Source organism: Echinops telfairi, unplaced genomic scaffold, assembly GCF_000313985.2.
Source record: "Echinops telfairi isolate 266 unplaced genomic scaffold, ASM31398v2 ScPeMD7_53;HRSCAF=182, whole genome shotgun sequence".
Lineage (NCBI taxonomy): Eukaryota > Metazoa > Chordata > Mammalia > Afrosoricida > Tenrecidae > Echinops > Echinops telfairi.
The window spans coordinates 11,240,535-11,259,656 of record NW_022103951.1 but is presented as its reverse complement, the minus strand read 5'-3'; the positions used below and the strand labels follow the sequence as shown (position 1 = coordinate 11,259,656).

The 19,122-nt window shown below is 44.8% G+C and overlaps 1 protein-coding gene across 1 annotated transcript in view; it reads left to right on the top strand.

Moving 5' to 3' along the window:
* REPS2 (RALBP1 associated Eps domain containing 2) overlaps positions 1–19,122 on the top strand; it is a 136,652-nt gene that overhangs the window by 100,690 nt on the left and 16,840 nt on the right. Inside the window, 1 exon segment of the mRNA XM_045290744.1 lies at positions 2,826–2,918. Coding sequence (XP_045146679.1) covers positions 2,826–2,918 — 93 coding nt within the window.

Sequence of the window (19,122 nt, the reverse complement as noted above, 5' to 3'; positions counted from 1 at the left end):
ATAATCAGAGTAGCGATACCAGGAGGGTAAGGGAAAGGTGTAGGGAGAAAGGGGAAACCAATCACAGGGATCTACATAGAACCTCCTCCCTGGGGGATGAATAACAGAAAAGTGGGTGAAGGGAGACGTCGGTCAGTGTAAGACATGAAAAAATAATAATTTATAAATTATCAAGGGTTCGTGAGGGGGGGAGTGGGGATGGAGGGGGAAAATGAGGAGCTGATACCAAGGGCTCAAGTAGAAAGAAAATGTTTTGAAAATGATGATGGCAACAAATGTACAAATGTGCTTGACACAATGGATGGATGGATGGATGGTGATAAGAGTTGAATGAGCCCCCAATAAAAATGATTTAAAAAAAATTGCTGTCAAAATTGGTTGGAGGGCGGAGGTATGTCTGACCCTGTAGCATTCTGCCTTGGGAATCAGAGGAGATCAGATGTGCCCCCCCACCCCATTTAATCAGTGGTTCTTCCTGATATACGAGCAAACAGGTGGGATCTCCCTTTTCCCAAATCCCAGCATTGATTGGCATTGGCATTCAAAGATATTACTTTGAAATAGACAGTGGTAAAAGTTACCAAACACAGTGAATGTAATTAATGACACTGGATGCTGCATTGAAAAATTAAAATGGCAAGTGTTATATAAGTTTTGCTTTAATAAAATAAATATATATCGGTGAACCAGTCAATAGGTGCTTATCGAGTCCCTGCTACATAGCACGTCCTAAGCTTTAGTCCCACTGTGAGCCTTTCCCAGACTATGCTTTCTCCTCATTTATATCATTAGCTACATTTATTGAGCATCTACACTAGGCGTTCTCAAACTACGGCCTGCGGGCCACATGTGGCCCGCTGAAGACATTTATCCGGCAAGCAGGATGTTTTTGCCCCATTTGTTTTTTTTTACTTCCAAATAAGATATGTGTGAAGTGTGCATAGGGATTTGTTCATAGTTTTTTTTTTTTAAACTATAGTCCGGCCCTCCAATGGGTCTGAGGGACAGTGAATTGGCCCCTTGTTTAAAAAGTTTAAGGACCCCTGGTCTACACCATAGGTTCCCAAACTTATGTGTCCTACTGTCCCCTTTTCAGGAAAGCACAATTACTCAAGAGTCCCCTGAGTCATACAAAACTTTTGAACTATAGCCCATAATCCAGTATAAAGTGTAGGTTTCTGCTCCCTGCCCCCTCACACATATCCTTCCAGTTCCCCACAGGGGGCAGTAGCACCCACTTGGGGAAACACTATTCTGCACTCTGTACTAGGCAAATCTGACTTGACTTCTTTAAAGTGTTAAAAAGTAAAGACATCACTTTGAGGACTAAGGTGCCCCTGATCCATGCCATGGTGTTTTCAATCACCTCATATGCATGTGAAAGTTGGACAGTGAATAAAGATTGCAGAAGGATCGATACCATGTTTCAGTTACAGTGTCGGCAAAACATATACGCTGTGGATTTCCAAAAGAACCAACAAATCTGTCTTGGTGGAAAGACAGCCCGAAAGTGTCTTCGAAGCAAGGCCGGCAGACTTTGTCTTAGATACTTCAGACCTCAAGAAAGACTAGGCCCTGGCAAAGAACATCACACTTGGTAGAGTAGAGGGGAAGCCAAAGAGGATGACCCTTGATGAGATGGGTGGACACTGTGGCTGCGACAATGGCCTCAAGCATAACAGTTGTGAGGAGGGCCTAGGCCTGGGCAGTGTGTCATTCTGTTGGCACCTAACATCACCATTACCACACTATGCCAGGCTAAGCGCTTTCCATGCATTTTCTCCCTCCATTTTATTGGGAACTCTTACAGCTCTTATAACAACCCATAGTTGAATTACATCAAGCACAATTGTACAATTGCTGCCACCATCATTTTCAAAACATTTTCTTTCTACTTGTACCCTTGGATATCAGTTTCTCTTTATCTCCACCCTACCCCCAGGAATCCTTGTTATTATAGTCAATATTGTTATTGTTATTCCCTTTTTATCGCTGTATCTTACACCATCCAATGTATCCGTTCACCTACCATTCTGTTATTCGTTCCCCTCAACTGGGGTTATATATAGTAATCTGCAGGCATGATTTGACCCGCATAACAACCCTGTGAAGTAGGCATTCATAGTCTTCCCTTTTCGAGGTAAGGAGGTTGACATTCACAGAGTTGAAGCAAGTTGCCCAAAGTGATGTGGCCAGGAGAGCCAGCTCTCCAACTGGAGTCTGCGCTTCAGAGCCCCTGAGCTCCCCATGACTGTTGTCCGTGTCTGTGCGCCACAGAGCTGCCGCCCTGGACGCAGTGTCCCACCAGCTCTCTTCAAAGGGGCTCTCGATGGGATGGGGTCCGCAAAGGGTTACGTGTTCAACTAGGCAAAAGGCTGGCTGTTGGAACTCGCCCAGGGGTACCTTGGAAGACAGGCCTGGAACCGTTCTCCTCCACACACCTGCGGTCAACATGAGGCAGAACTGACTCGATGAGGCTCCTGCTTTGCACTGACAGGAAACCTGGACTTTGTCAGAAGAAAGGAAGAGGGCCGTCTAGGGGCAGTTGGCTAGCCGTGGCTGGTTTCAGACAGAGGGTTGGGAGCCAGCAGAGTGAGCATGTGTGGAAGACCTGTCAGGCAGGACATTTATGGTTCACACGCTTCTCGTTCTGCTGCTGCACCACTTTCAGTAGAATGGAACCCCTGCTGCTGCCGTCCACAGGCCTCATCTGAGCTGCCCAGGGCCTTCCTGCCTGCTTCGGGACTTGGTGGCAGGAGGATCTGGTGGGGGCTGGGCCTTCTCCAAGCACTGTTCGTGAAGGAGTCAACTTTTTTGTTTTCCAGGTTTCCCAGCACAATGTGAGCAGTGAGCCTGGTGCTCCGCCTAAGCCTTCGGCCCAGCTGGCCAACTATGGGGATTTCCGCCTACAGGAGCAGGTGTGTAACGAATGCAGACAGAACGCCTTCTCCCATCCCCACTCTCCTTTGTCCACCCTGTGCCCATTGTAAATGGGCCACACAGAGTCAACATAGGCCATCCTGGGCAGTGTTTAGGCTTTGTGCTGACTGTGTCAAATTCCTAAAGAATCTCACCTAACCTACCTGTAGAGAACACCTATTCTATAGGCCTGTGAGAAGATAGTCTTCCGGGAGATGTCGGTATGTAGGGAAAAACCCCACGCCACCACTGCACATCCCACCGCCTTTTCTGGGAGATGTAAAGTGTCTGTTAGCCCACCAAAGGCTCTGAATTTCCACAGGAAAGCAACTTGGTCAAGTCTGTGTAAATGGCCATCTATCTTTTTATTTAGAACATAGCTATTACAATCCTGAGGGGTCAGTGGTTAGGAAGCATTATTAAATACCAGCCTTAAGCTATTGGTAAGAACTCTTCCAAACCGCTCTCGTCTGGCTTCTCAGTGATATATTGTGTAATTAACACTGGGCTTCTCACTGGTTTGAACTAGTTCAGTCATGGCCAACAAAGTGAAATTGGAGCAGGTCCAAACGTGGGTAAAGCCAAAATGATCACCAGAATGGGAACCATTACCAACAGAAGCTCCGCAGTGGATGACTCCACCAGGCAATAATGAGCCCATTCCAGAGCCTGAGTCTGCAGATGGGTTATTGCCAGGACTGTGGAGAGCTGCACACCTTCAAAACAGGGTTACCAGCCAACATGTTTGAGTGGGGAACTGTTGTTTCTGAATCTCTTGGTCAATAGATGTGGTTGCTATTCAGCGTACACACTGCTCTTGTTTTCAAAGAGGACAGGTAAGTCTCTAGCAGGATGTCAACTCATAATTTTTCCCATTCCACTTACTTTTACGGTTCACCTATGTTTTATATATTCAGGTAAGTTCTAGCTTCACTTTGTTGGCCAATTTTGAACCACGGAGAACCAGTTCGAAGCCCTGGATTAAAGTTAAATGTCATACTGCACACTAGTAGTTTCCTCTAGAATAGTTAAAAATTGAACAGAAAGAGAGATTTTCATGTTTTCAGTTTGTTGTTTCCTTCCTTGCTTTTCTATTCCGTCATGCTTACACTCTTATGAAGTAATTTTCAACACTTCACAACACATATACCATATATACTCGAGTATAAGCTGACCCGAATATCAGCCGAGGCACCTAATTCAACCACAAAAAAAGGCATTTAAAATGTGCTGAAAAACTCAGACATGAGTATATATGGTAATTACAAAAGACTGAAACACACGGAAATCTTTGGATTGCTTTGAATGCTTTCTATGGACATCAGAAAGTGTGTGTATGTGAGAGAGAGAAAAAAAAATTTATGGGATTTGAAATGTACTGTTATCACCAGGAGACCTAGGAAGAAACAAAGAAACTAGGTGTAATTACATATCAGTAAATTTATTAATCGCTCTGAGAAGAGATTAAAATAAATCCTTGGGATTATTTGGGGGTTGAATTTTTTCCCCATTATTTAACTGGCTATAAAGCCAAGACCTAGATTTTAAAACACAAGAAAGCATTTTGATCCTAAAGAAGCTGCATGGTTTTAAAAATGATGTAGCCACTCAATGATGAATGTGCGGGTTTTATGTAGAGAAGAGAAGTGAGCTTGTACATCTGCAGCTGTGTACACAAGTTATATCTCGACCCTTTCTACATGCATCAGAACCCTACCTCTCCTTTTATCAAGTGAAAGAGAAGAGGCATATAGCTTTTCAGCAGAACATGCAATTGAGCTGGCCGTGACATAGACCAAGCCCCCCTGTGACGTGGACATCTGGATTCAGTTATACAGATGGGGCCCTGGAGTTAGGAAAAGGAATCCATTCACAGAACCAGAACTGTTTTCTTTGCATACTGTAGGAAAAGTCGGGTGGTTCACGTGCCACCTTCTCCTTCAAAAAGCTAGAGACCTGAGCGTGGTATTTTGGTTCCATTCTGAAGGGGTGATACCTTAAAAAACAAAAGACTCATAACATAAATGACTAAAAAGAAACCAGCAGAAATGATTTCCTATGGAGGAATTCTGGTGGCACCGCGGTTCAGACACTTGACCGCTAGTCATAAGGTCAGTGACTTGGACCCACAAGCAGCTTGAGCCCGCCAGTTGCCTGGCAGGAAACAAAGCTGTGTCTGTCTACTGTCAAGATTGAGCAGCCTTGGAAATCCCCATGGGGCGGTTCTGCTGTGTCTGTCCTCCGGGGTCGCTCTGAGTCACAGGCAGTGGGCCGGGTTTGGGGTTTGGGGTCGTGGAGTGGAGTGCTTCTGTGACAGTAGGTTGAGCATGGTGGCTCACTGTGTGTCTATACATGGAATGAAGCGCTGTCTCCAGAGTGTGTCCTGCTTCTCTAGGTCAGTCCCTGTGAAAGGTTTATTTGGTGCTTCAAGAGCTAAACCCCTTTAATAGGATTGATTGTCTAACAGCTTTCCAATGGCAATTTTGTGATAGAGCCAGAGCGGCCTCGTAATTATCTTTAATAAAGAAAAGATTTTCTTGGTTCAAAGGTTTATCTTTGAAAGTTTTATATTAGCACCACATTTGATGAATTGGGGGCTCTCTGGAGACTAATGTGCTCAGAATTTACCTATTTATAACCAGTCATTTCTCTCTCTTTTTCTCTCAGGGTACCATAGAAGAAATATTTTCTCAATACTTTTAAGCTTAGTGAGAGTCAGAAATGAAAGTGGAAATGAATTTTAAAGAAACAGGAGAACTTTTCAGTTGACTGAAAGCACACACACACACACACACACACACACACACACACACACCCTCCACACACACAGAAATGAGCATGTCTGCGGCACTGCCGGGGACTTGGGAAGACAGGAGAGTGCAGGGAAGGTGGCAATGAGGAGCGAGCACTGCCTCACCTCTAATCCGAGGGCTATCCCGGGGGGAGGGCATTCCTTACCCATAAACCCATTGCCCTTGAGATCATTCAGACTCATTGTGACCCTCTAGGATGGAGGAGAATTGCCCTATAAGGTTTCTGAGGCTCTAAGTCTTGATGGAAGCAGACTGCCTCATCTTTTTCCTGAGGAGTAGCTGATGGCTTTGAACCATTGATCATTTGGTTAGCAGCCCAGGTACTTAAGGTTCCTGTCAGTAGTCCCTTTAGAGGAGGAATTAGACCAAGGGTCCTCAACTTTGGCTGCACAATGGAACCATTGGGGGGAGTTTAACATTTTCTAATATCTGGGGTTCCACCCCCAGAGGTTTGGGTGTGCGGTGAGGCCTGGGCCTGGGGATTTATTTCTCCCAGCTCCCTGGGTGATTTTGAAGTGCTCCCAGGGTTGAGAAGCTGTGGATTAAGGTAAGAGGAAGAACTGGCCAGGGAAGGGGACAGAGAAGAGAGGTGCTTCGGGCAATACCGGCCTGTTGGGTTTTTTAAGGGCCCAGGGGAAATTTCTTGTATTGTTTGCATACGTTAATTCCAAGTTGGTGATAAAAGCAGTCAATTCTTCTGAGAGAAACTAGTTTCTGGAACATTCTTTTTTGAGGGATGGGGCATGTCTCCTGATTTTTTTTTAATTGTTAAGGTATATAGAACACATTTGGCAATCCCATGGTTTTCATATGTACAATTCCACGTGTACAGTCACATTAGTTATTGCCACCTTTGTCATCATAAACAAACGGATTTTCTAACTGGATCTACTTTTTAAAAGTAAAGTTTATTACAGGATACAACGGGAATTCGAAAAGTTTGTCGAAAAAATTGGAATGGAAAGTTAATGGAGTTTTACCCAGACATTTTTGAAGGCTCCCCTTCCAGCTCGCCCCATACCGATCCATTCTTTTATTGAAGTAAAATATCTAGCAGAACTTTTGCTATTTTAAAACCATTTTTGAGCATACAGTTCAGGCACATTAATTACATTCACCATGTTGTATACCTATCACCACTCTCAAGTTTGAAGAATTTTCCTTTAAACAGAAATTCGAAGACCCCTTAAGTAATGACTATTGAGTCCCCCCACCCTCCCCTAGAACGCATTCATCAATTTCCTCTCTCTGCAATATTTCACTCAACATGTTTTCAAGGCTTCTCCGTGGTGTAGCTCATATGAGTGAGTGCTTCATTTCCCGCCATGGCTGAGGCATATCCCATTGTATGGGTGGACCACATTTTGGTGATCCCGTCATCTCTTGATAGACACTGGCGGTTTGTTCTTTTTGAACCATTTGGCTATTGTGAAGAGTACCACAATGAAGATTGGTTCCAAGGATCTCTTTGGGTCTCTTCCTCCCAATTTTTTGAGCATATATCTAAGAGTGAATTTGGTGGGCCCAATGTAGTAATTCTGTTTCACTTCCCAGACTGCTGTCCTACCAGCAGTATATGACGAGGGTTCCAATTTCTCTGTGTCGTCACCCACACTTGCTAGCTTCCATTTTCTGGTCATGTCCATCCTTGTGTGGCTAAAGTGGTGTACGCCCATCTTTAACACAGACTGCATCTTTTTTTTTTAAGTGAAATTTTATTTCAAACAGGACTAAGAAATTCACAAGAAATGTTTTTTAAATATAGACAACATGGAATGTCACTGCTTAAAATGATAAGTTTTTTTCTTTATTAAAGAAAATGTGGGAGATTTTTTGTTGTAATATACTCATGCGACCTCATATCATGTCTATAAAACCACGGAATCACCTTAATATACCGCCGGCGTACCTAAACCATGTTGGTGAGCTGTCAAAAGTATCCTAAGTATTACTTGGAGGGAGTCTTGGTGGCGTAGTGCGTGACATCCTGGGCGACCATCCACAAGGCCCACAGTTTGAAACCATGTGCTTTTCAGGAGAAAGATGAGACTTTCTACTCCTCTAAGGAGTTACAGTCTCAGAAACCCACAGGGACAGTTCTACCCTGTCTTATAGGGTCGCTGTGAGTTGGAATCGACTCAATGGTGGTGAGAATTTTTACATATCCAAATACAGACTTAATATGTACTAAGAAGTATTTTTTTTTCTACTTAAACGCATGGATCAGAAACTCGGCAATCATTCAGAAGGGAATGTATAAACATCTGTCACTTAAGGTGCCACCTTCATGTTCCTCCAGAGTAGTCTGCTGTTCTGGCCTACAGGGCCTTAGTGGAAATGACCGTGTGCTCATCAGTGTCTCAGTGGTGAAGGGACGGAGAGAATGACGAAGGGTTTACGTCTCTTCATCTGTGATAATGAAGGATCGAACCCACGGTGCTAAATGAAAATGTGGATCTGTGGTCTCCTTCTGGGCTCTGCTACTGTGTCGCTCTCTAGCTTCATGGGAAGGAAATAACGAATCCCATGGATCGATTGCTGCGTCTTCAAAATGAAGCGATCCTAGTCTAGGTGGATCCTTCTAGCACTGAGGCCTCTGATTCTATTTTCATTTCAAGAAAAATAATGATTTCAATATGAGAGGGCTCAAAACAGTTCATAGGAAATGGAAGGAAAAGGCAATAGAATTTCCCCGCGAGGTTTTTTGAGGCCCCCTCAGAGAAGTGAAACCTCATAAAATGCAATCCATGGGGCTGGGGAGAAGAATTTCTCCCTTGTTCCTCTTTGCAAAGCGCAGCCAGGATACCTGGGCATCAGCTTATGGAAAGAGGGGTGTGGAGTATGGAAAGGAGAGAGGGACCCCAGGGCTCAAAGAATGCTATGACCATGAGCTCCCCAGGGTTTCTTTTGATCTTTCATTCCTCTCAGACTGGGCCCTGGAAGCACACTGAGGGCCATGCTGGGGCCAGAGCTGCTGCTGTGAATTCTACCCTCTTGATTGCTTTGGTTCCTTTCGAGCTCATGTGTCTTTCCGGTGGCTCTTTCAAGTTTCCTCTTTGATGTTTCTTCCATTTCATGGTCGTCTCAGAGGGACCATTTTAAATTTCTGTGTCTGAGTTGACGTCAGTGTTTACTTCGGATATGGAAAATGGTGCCTTTTGTATTAGTCACTTCTCTACTTGTTGTGTGTGTGTGTGTGTGTGTGTTTACTATCCTCAGATACCAATGAGTCCTATTTCTAGGTCTGTCAACCCATCTTGCATTCCTGGAGTCCTGGTTCCTTCAACTCTCTGGGCTGTTCCTGAGTCACATCTTACACACGAAGAATGAATGGTACAACCCGGGAGGGCCAGAATGTGTCCTGTCTTGTTTTTGAACGGCAATGACCATTCTTCATTGTTTTGTAATCCATTTTTTTTTTACTATTGATCTGTTTCTGTTTTACTTGTCCCTGTTTTTTTTACACTTGTCCTCCCCCCCATTTTATTGGGAGCTCTACAGATATTATAACAATCTATAATTCAAATTAGATGAAGCATGATTGTACAATTGCTGCCACCATAATTTTAAAAACATTTTCTTTCTTCTTGTACTCTTTGGTAGCAGCTCCTTATTATCCCCACCCTAACCCAAGAACCCTTCTTATTATATTAACTATTATTATACCTTAACACCCCCCCAAATCTTATACCATCCAATGTATCTGTTGACCTGCCATTCTGTTATTCGTTCCCCTCGAGAGGGGTTATAGAATTATCAATGTTATCAATTCCCCCTCACCCCATCTCCTTTCTGTGTTCTCAGGGAATCATTACTCCCATTTCAATTTCTGAAGGGCTTATGTATCTTGGATTTCATGCATTGAATGATTTTTAATTATGCACATGACCATATGCAGGTCTAACTAGATATATAACTAGATAACTAGTTATATAGATATATAACTAGATAACGAGGTAAAACTAACCATAATAATAAGAGGAGGGAATATTAACAAACTAGAGGAAGGTTATGTGTTTTGACAGTGCTATACCGTACCCTGGATATATTATCCCTTCCCTGTGGCCCTTCTGTGAGAGACTGTCCCATTATCTTACAGGTAGTCTTTGGGGCTTCACTTTGTCTATGTGTCACCTTGATTTGGTTGCTTGTTTTTGAACTTCTGATGCCTATTCCTATCTACACCTCTTGATCACACAGGCTGGTGTGCTTCCATGTGGGCTTTGTTTCTTCTCAAGACTTTAAGACCTCAGACGCTATATTTTTTAATACCTGGGCACCATCAGCTTTCTTCACCACACTTGCTTATGCACCTATTTTGTCTTTAGCGAGATCGTGTCGGGAAGGCACACTTGTCTGTTTTTAATGGAGCAATTTCTTCTAATTTTGTGGTTTCTAGACAGACTGAGTTTGAAGTTATTGTAAACTTGTTTGGTTTTCATTCGTTGCCAGAAATGAATTTAGCTTTTCTCTGTTTGGGTGCCACAATGGTTACATGCTGGGGTGCAGTTCAGGTCTACCAGGTACGTACGCTGTGGGAGAAAGATGGAGCTATCTGCTCCTCTAAGGAGTCACGGTTTCAGAATCCCACAAGCACAGTTCTACCCTGTCCTCTGTAGGGTCACTATGAGTTAGAACCAACTTGATGGCAGTGTGAGTTAAGTGATTCGCCCTCCCTCGACTTTCCATCTCTGGTAACCACCAGAGAAGATTTCCTTCTGTATATAAATTTCATTTTGACTTTTTATAATTGTGGTCTCATTCAGCATTTGTATTTTGGCGAGTCACTTGTGTTAGATGGGGTTCTCTAGATAAACAAAACCAGAATGCTAATAATATATATATACAGATCATTAGATAGATAACACAAGATATAAACAGTTAAATTATAAAGCAGTACAAATGCCTCAGTACAGCTCACTCCCATGAGAGAGTTGTGAGACACTGGCAGTCCTTCAAGTCTTGAGGGCCGCCAGGTAGTCCTCTGTAGAGCAATCCCGGTTATCCAGGCACAGGCAGCAAACAGCAAGACAGGTCACCAAGAGTCAGCCAGATGACAGGGTCCGACAGTCCCTAGCTCAAGAGATGTAAATTCCAATGGTGTGGTGAAGCAGGTCTTGAAGGAACCTCAAATTACAGTGACACAGTCCACAGGTTAGGTGTCCCACAAGTAGTGTAGCTTGCAAATTGAGGCACAGAACAAGCAAGGCAGCCGCACACTGGTCTGATGATCAAAGAGCAAGAGACAAAAACGGCGAGGTTCGCTAAGCCATTTATCTCTCTCTCCTTTAATTAATCCCACAGGCCAGGTTGGCACAATAAACAACTGCCTCAGACTGATTTTACTTCCAATAATGCCATCCCCACTCATCCATGGGTGAGACATTTAGCTGATTCATCATTGATCTTCATCAGTCTATAGAAGTCCATTGTCTGCATGAACCACAATTTTTCATTTGCCTGTTGGTGGATATTCCATTCTATTGTTGTGCCGTTGTGAACAATGTTGCAGTGAGCATGGGTGCGCACGTATCTGTTGATGCCACTGCTCTTTTTCTTCTCTAGGCTATGCACCTATGAGTGGTAGTACTGGCTCATATGACGTGTTTCTATTCCGAATTTTTAGGCACACCACACACTCTCTCATAGTGTTTATACCATTTTGCGGTCCCACCAGTGATGTCTGCGCGTTGCAGTCTCTCCAGAGCCTCACCAGCAGTCGTTTCCTGCGTCTTTTGATCAGGACCATTATTGGAGTGCTCTAAGCTGGAAGGTCTTTCAAGCCTCTTGTCATGTGTCCCTTAACAGCCTGCACAGCATCTCTGGTTAAATATCTGTTGATGGCATTTGGCCATTTAAAAATGTGACCGTTTGCTCTTTTTCTTGTTGAAGTTTTCTATAAACATTGGAGATTCGACCCTTGTCAAATCAGTCGTTGTCAACATTTTTTTCTACCAGTCTATAGATTCTTTTTACTGTTTGGGAAAAAAAATCTTTCCATTTTGAAAAGGCTCTGGTTATGTGCTCTGGGAGCCCTAGTGGGAGTGTAGTTATGTGTTCAGCTGCCAACTGTACAAGGTCAGCCATTTGAAACCACCGGCTGTGGCCGCAGGAGCCAGATGGGGCTTTCTACACCTGTAAAAAGAGTCATAGCCCCGGAAACTGGCAGGGGAGTTCTACCCTGCCCTATAGGGTCACTACAAGTCAGTATCCACTTGATGGCAGGGAATTTGATTTACTTTTTAACGTTATCTGATTGAGCTTCTGCTGTTTGTACATTATGACCAGATACACGCGAGTATAAGCTGAACTGAATATCAGCCAAGGCACCTAATTTTACCACAAAAACTGCATTGAAAATGTGCTGAAAAACTCGACTTATACACGAGGATATACAGTGATTATAATTATTATCTTCTGAGCCATAGATTAGGGTCCTTAGCTTTGTCTCTGAGTTGTTCCTATGATCTTTATAGTTTAGTTTTAGGTTTAGATTTTTAATCCATTTTGAGTGGAGTGTCATTTCTGTGTGTGGTTTGAGGGGTGAATCTGGTTTCTTTTTTCCTGCAAATAGGTGTTTAGTTTTACCAGTTGATCCAAAATCAACGGTCCATAGCCCGGTGAATTTCTTCCTGATTCTCAGTTCTGTTCCATTGGCCAGGGTGTCTCTCATTGTACCCGTACCAGACTGGTTTGACAACCATCGCTGTGTAGTACGTTCGAAGATTGGGGACCCAGGAAACCTTGTGTTCTGTTATTGTTGTTCAATAATGACTTAGCTGTCTGAGCCCTCTTCCCTTCCTGTTCAGAGTTGGAGATTAGGTTTTCCATTTCCATTTTAAAATGCTATTGGGATTTGGATTGGGATTGCATTAAATCTGTAGATTTGAGGGAGGATTTACATGTTCACAATGTTAAGACGTTCTATCCACAAACCTGGTATGTTTTCCTGTTTTGGTAGGTCTCTTTCAGTCGGTGATCTGACTTCGTAAGTTACCTCGCCTCTCTGTACATTTCTTCACATGTAAAATGGGGATGGCGACCGTGTCACTGTCCATAGTGTTGGGATGATGAAATGAATTAGTATCTGTCAGGCACTTACAACGGTGCCTGGCACATAACCAAACATCAACAACAGTTAGCTGTTGTAATGATTCTCTCAGAGGCCGGGTTCTAGTTGATCCGTGTGGAAGAAACGACTCTGGATCCCTAGATGTTCAAGGTACCAGGCCTACGATGAAAGCGGGGCAGGCTCACTAAGCCTCCTATCACAGAATCAAGTTCTTTACCACTGCTGGGACCTATCAGGAACTGGACCTCTGTCTGCATCAAGAGCTGCAAGCAATATGATTACCCGCAAACCAAATCCAAACTGTCCTGCGACTTTGTCAGTAACAGGAATGGGGAGGAGAAGAATTGATGGAAACACAGTTAGACCTTTCAGACCACCATCTCCTGAAACAAGGATTGTGATGTATGTAGCCAGTTTTCCTTGTGAACCAACCTTTGACTAACCAAGACGCTATCTTTCAGACTTTACTAGCAAAACCCTGGGCTAGTAGCTTCAGCACGTCACTTCAAAGGTTTGCTGGGGGTAGGCATCCTTGGAAGAAACCAGATGAAAGTCATGCCCCAGAAGTGTGCCCGGCAGGTGAGGAATGAGGGTAAAGGGAGAAGAAAGAAGGGTGAAGGGACTTCTTTCTCCTAAGCTCCCTCCTCAATGTTCTGCTCTGCTTAGCAATTCTGTTGGGATCTCCGAAAACCTGCAGCCTTTGCTGGCTTCTGTGTTGTAAATCGTCCCACACTCTGGCCTGCGGCCAACAGAGCGGTGAGCAGAAAGCACATAATAGGCTTATTGTCCTAGTGTGCTCTGTAGTAGCCGCCTCTCCTGACCCACATCCTGATGTCTGGACTCTGGGTTAGGGGAGAATCGCTTCGGCATCTTGGGGATGGATTTTCTCTAGGGCACTGTTGGAGCCCAGTGCTGGGATGTCTTGCTAGAAATGGGGCCACAGTTTTGAAGTTGTTAGAGCCCAAGTGGGTTTATATGTTAGGCTACTAACTGCAAGGGCAGCAGTTTGAAACCACCAGCCGCTCTGTGGGAACAAAATGAAGCTTTCCAGCCTGGGGACCCCTAGGGGCTGTTCTACCGGGTGCTACGGGGTCGGTTGCTATGAGTCCCAATGGACTTCATGGCAGTGCGTTTGGTTTGGTTTAGGTTGGAGAGGTGAAACGCCCTTCTCATTTACATTTAGCTGGTACCACTAGGTGGCAGTTTAAGGACATTGCCAGAAATGGATGCTACTGGATTTCTTGATTCCCCCCACCTTTTTTCAAAATGAAGTACAATATGCAGTGAGAAACGTGCACATCGAGTGTGCTACTCTGGTTCCTCCCAGTAACCAGCACCCACCCCAAGAAGCAGAATGTGACTAGTACCCCAGAAGGCCCCGTCCCTTGTGTCACTTCCAGTCACTGGTCCCCCTTCTGCGGGTTACTGCTGTTTGCACTTGAACCAGAAGCACCTGGTTTTGCCAGTTCGGTCCATTATGTAAACGGAGCCGTGCAGCTCTCGTACTCTTGGGTCTGACTTCGTTGTTCACCCAGTGTTTGTGTGTTTGAGGCACCGTGTTGTGTGTGCTTGGACATCATTGCCGTGTGATATTGCCCTGTGTGCGTGTTAACGTGCCAGGGTCTCTCCATTTTACTCTTGGTGAATTTGGGCAAGGAGCTTGAAGATGATACTGAGGCGTTGAGGTTCTGGGTCACAGGACAGACGGATGCTCCGCTGGAATAGATGAGTGCAGATCAGCGCTTCAGAGTGGTTGTGCCTGTTTTTATATTCCATCAGCAGAAGGCCAGTTTCGGTTGTCTGTCTTCGCCGATGTCAGACTGACTTTATGGCAGGTCCCTAAATGTTGCTTAGGTTTACCAGCCCCCTCTCTCGCCAGATTTTTCCAGTTGAACTTAAAAAGATTAAAAAAGCCTCCTTCCTCTGCTGGACCTGGCCTCCGGCAGGAAGGGCCGGGTCAACTCCAGTAGGGACACGTACCACGGGTGCTAGTACACATTCTCCATAGTTAGAAAAGGTGTTTGTCGCACATGCTAGCAACACTGAGCACTGGAGCCTGGAAGGGTATTTTTAAAAATCAACATAATATTGAGTGGGATCCGGGTTTGGGGGCATTTTGAAAATTTTACATACTTTTGCTGCAGTTGTCAGGAATGGGGCACATGCCAAAAAGAATTCCTAAAGCCCTCGGAGTGAGATACCTTTGCCTGGTGATGGTGGCGTGGCCCGAGACTTAACGTCTGTTTGGTTTAGCAAAGCACATCCCTGGAAGTCCTGCAAATGGCTGGCTCCCTTAGCTGTTAACCCAAAGGATGTTTGCACCCCATCCCTGGTGGTCTAGGGGGTTATGCATTGGGCTACTAATCACAAGGTCAGCAGTTCAAACCCACTAGCTGCTCCTCCAGAGAAAGATTTGGTTTTCTGCTTCTGTAAAGAGTTAGTCTTGGCGAGCCAGTCAGGGTGCGATGTAGCAACGATGAAAAATACAACTTTCCTGTAGTTCCTAAATGTTTCCTCCCCGCTCCCACTACCATGATATGAATTCTACCTTGCAAGTCTGGCTAGACCAGAGGGTATACACTGGTACAGATAGGAACTGGAAATACAGGGAATCCATGGCGGATGATCCCTACAGGACTAGTGGTGTGAGTGGCGATACCAGGAGGGTGAAGGGAGGGTGGGTAGGAAAGAGGGAACCGATGACAAGGAACTATATGTGACCTCCTCCCTGGGGGACGGACAACAGAAAAGTGGGTGAAGGGAGACGTCGGACAGGGCAAGATATGACAAAATAACAACTTATAAATTATCAAGGGCTCATGAGGGAGGGAGGAGCGGGGAGAGAGGGGGGAAATGAGGACCTAATGCAGGGGGCTTAAGTGGAGAGGAAATGTTTTGAGAATGATGAGGGCAATGAATGTACAAATGTGCTTTACACAATTGATGTACGTATGGATTGTGATAAGAGTTGTGTGAGCCCCTAATAAAATGATTTAAAAAAAAAGAGTTAGTCTTGGAAAAACCCCTGGGGCAGTTCTACTTCGTCCTATAGCATTGCTCTGAGTCAGAATCAACTGGATGGTGGTGGGTTTTTGGATGAGGGGCCTCAGAAGAAAGGCCTGGAGATCAACGTCTGGAAGAAAAAAAGCAGCCATGGAAAACTCTGTGGCTCTATGTGTAGGGTTCTCTTTCTTTCATTTTATCCAGCGGGGAACCTAAACGGTAGGAGAATCTTGTCATTAATCGCCTGCCTGGTGAGGTTGTCCGTGTTGTTGACTCTGCGAGCGCTGTTCTGTTGCTTTAAGGTAGCATGATGAATGAGATGGTAAGCTTTGACTTGGTTCCCATTTCTGTTCCAGGAATTTGAACTAGAAAAGTGAAAACCCTGATAATGGCCAAAACACTTGTCATCTCAACTGCAGGAAAGGCACCATGGTCCTTTGGGTGAGACAGTCGGTTTCATGAATAGTGTCAATAAACCAATGGATTCTAGGAATCCTTCGGGGATTCTGCACTGTGATAGTGGTAGCCAGGAACTAGTTGTCCACTATGGTTCCTTCCTCCCAAATATTCTCTGAGTTCTTTGGTCAACATTTTCCTGGGTGGCTCCAATGTTGTGTTGGCCTGCAACCAGGGCCACCAGAGGATCAGGTGACAGACACCCTCAGTGCAGACTGCCTGGGAGCTCTGTGCTGGCGCAGCCCTGAGCTCATTGAGACCGAAAGGGCTTTTACATTTTGAAGTTCTCTCCTCCAGTGTTGGGGGAATTGACCTTTAGTGACACCATTTTGGATCAGGGATACCTTGATTCATGGAACCTGCTTATTAGGCAAGTAGGAGTCTGCATTTTTTTTTTCATGTTATGTCTTATTTCCTTGGCAAGGCAGGAAAAGTTCCCAATGTTGAATTGAGTGCTACTCTCTGTAGTAGAAACAATGTTTGGGAAACCAGTGTTGTACTTTTAATCCCAATTATTATTGTAAACTGAAAACCAGACTCATGGCCATCTAGTTGATTCTGACTCACAGCGACCCTGTAGGACAGGGTAGAACTGCTGCTATGGGTTTCTGAGACTGTCACTCGCTATTCAGCAATTGCTATGACATTGTGCTTGATGCTCTAGACAGGTTCTGTCACTTCAACTTCCGAATGTGATGAGCTAGGTGGGTTATCCCCATGAAGAAACTGGTGCAGAGAGGTTAAGCATGTGCCCTAGGTTTACAAACCGAGCAAGTGGAAAGCCTGGATTTGACTCCCAAACCTGCGCCCTGTATCTACTCTGCCTCATGGCTGCCTCTTAGCCAGTGGAACAGCAACACCCTGTTGGGGTCATCCTTGGCTCTTTATGCACATTGATTTGAGGACCCACGCATTACTGGCATTCCCCTCAGGCAGTGGAAAATTTAAAGTGAAGCAAGACCCAGGTGATGGTAATCCAGCTTTCTGCTTGGCCCAGATTTCATGGGTCAAGACTTCGGGTAACCTGTCTGGCCAAAATTCAGTCCTTTTGACCCTCTTGAGGCCCATGGACTTGCTCACTATGAGGCTGGCTGTAGAATGATGCCCAGGGTGCTGCTGTCCCTTAGTGCACCATCTCCCAGACCTGCGTGGCATTGTATGGCTTTCTGTCGAGTGGAGATGGTGGCAAGTGAAATAGCAGTCAGGTGCTGGAGGGCCCGTAGAGACTTCTGCGGCAGAAATGCCATCTGTGTAGAATTCTGTCTTTGCCTCCACAATTGCCAGTCTTGGGATTTACCCGGTTGAGTTTCTTTTCCTAATCTGTCAGTAGTCTGCATATTACATGCAACTTTTTAAATACATCACCCATTAACCACACCTTGGCAACGTTCTGCAGGCAGACTGAATTTCTTTTTAAAAGATTTCATGCTTTTTATTTCTTGTCAATTTGACGTGTCAACAAAATCTTACTGTGGTGTAGTGAATTACTTAATATGGACCTTCTAGCCATAGTCTTTATTACTCTTGCCCAGTGTTTGAATGGGAATATGCAAATCCCACCACAGGGATTGGCTAGCCACAAGCTGTATGGAACCTATGGTGGTTAGGGTCTTGTGTCAACTCGGCTGGGCCATGACTTTCAGCAGTCTGGCAATCAGGCACTAATGTCATTTGGCAGCTATGTAATGCTATGAATGTCCTCCATTTTATGATGTGATTCTCTGTTTTGTGATATGTTTTCATCTTAGCTTTTATGCCTCCAGGTATGGTCTTATTTGATAGTGAGTTGTCCATCATGTTGAGTCAACCAGGGAGCATGTATCTTGAACCACCAAGGCTGTCACTCAAGTCACCAGCCTTACCACTTCATTCAAGTCACTGGGTCCCTTGCACCACCTTGCTCAAGTAAGGTGTAGTATGTAGCTGACGTAGATGAATTCTCTGGCAAAGGTCTCTCTTGCTCAGGATCCCATGTCTGGCTTGTTGTCAGCTGATCCCTGGGGCTTGAACTTTGAGCCAGCAGCCTATGATCTGACCTGATTCACCAGGTTCCACCATGGTGTGAAGCCTGTCATTTGACCTGCCAATGTGGATTCATAAGCCCCCGCAGCCACGAAAGTCCAGAGAAGCTTCCAGTCTGATGCCTGATTCACAGGTTTGGGATTTGCCAACTTCCCCAACCATATGACGAATCCTCCTTGATTATTTGTAAGGTGTTGCCGTGATGGGATGGAGAGTACGGATGATGGACATTTGGGATAGCTTTCACTTCCTTTGTACGGGGAGCCAGCTTCGTGCCTATCCTTCTAAAAGTATTCAACTCTTTATTGATGAAGATTCCCCACAGTTTTAAATATTTATTCATATAGTCAGAAGTATGTGACATACAACTCCTATTCCCTCCATGATAAATGGAGATGCAAATAATGAGCAGCCCAGAGCACCTGTAGCCTAGTCTCAAGCTTCCCAATCCCAATGCAAGTGAGTTGATTCCAACTCATAGCAACCCTGTATTGGGTTTCTAAGACTGCATCTTTACAGCCGTATCTCTTTCCCATGGAGCAGCTGGGAGATTTGAACCTCTTGATTTTATGGCTAGCAATCCAATGCTTACCCAACAGCACCTCCAGATCTTGGTTTTTTGTTTTTGTTTTTTCATCTCTGGGAAAAAAAAACGAATCAAGAGTTGGGACCCTCGATTACATGGAACTGTGTGTGACCTCCTCCCTGGGGGACAGACAACCGAAAAGTGGATGAAGGGAGACGTCGGACAGGGCAAGATAGAGGGAACCGATTACATGGAACTTTGTGTGACCTCCTCCCTGGGGGACAGACAACTGAAAAGTGGAGGAAGGGAGA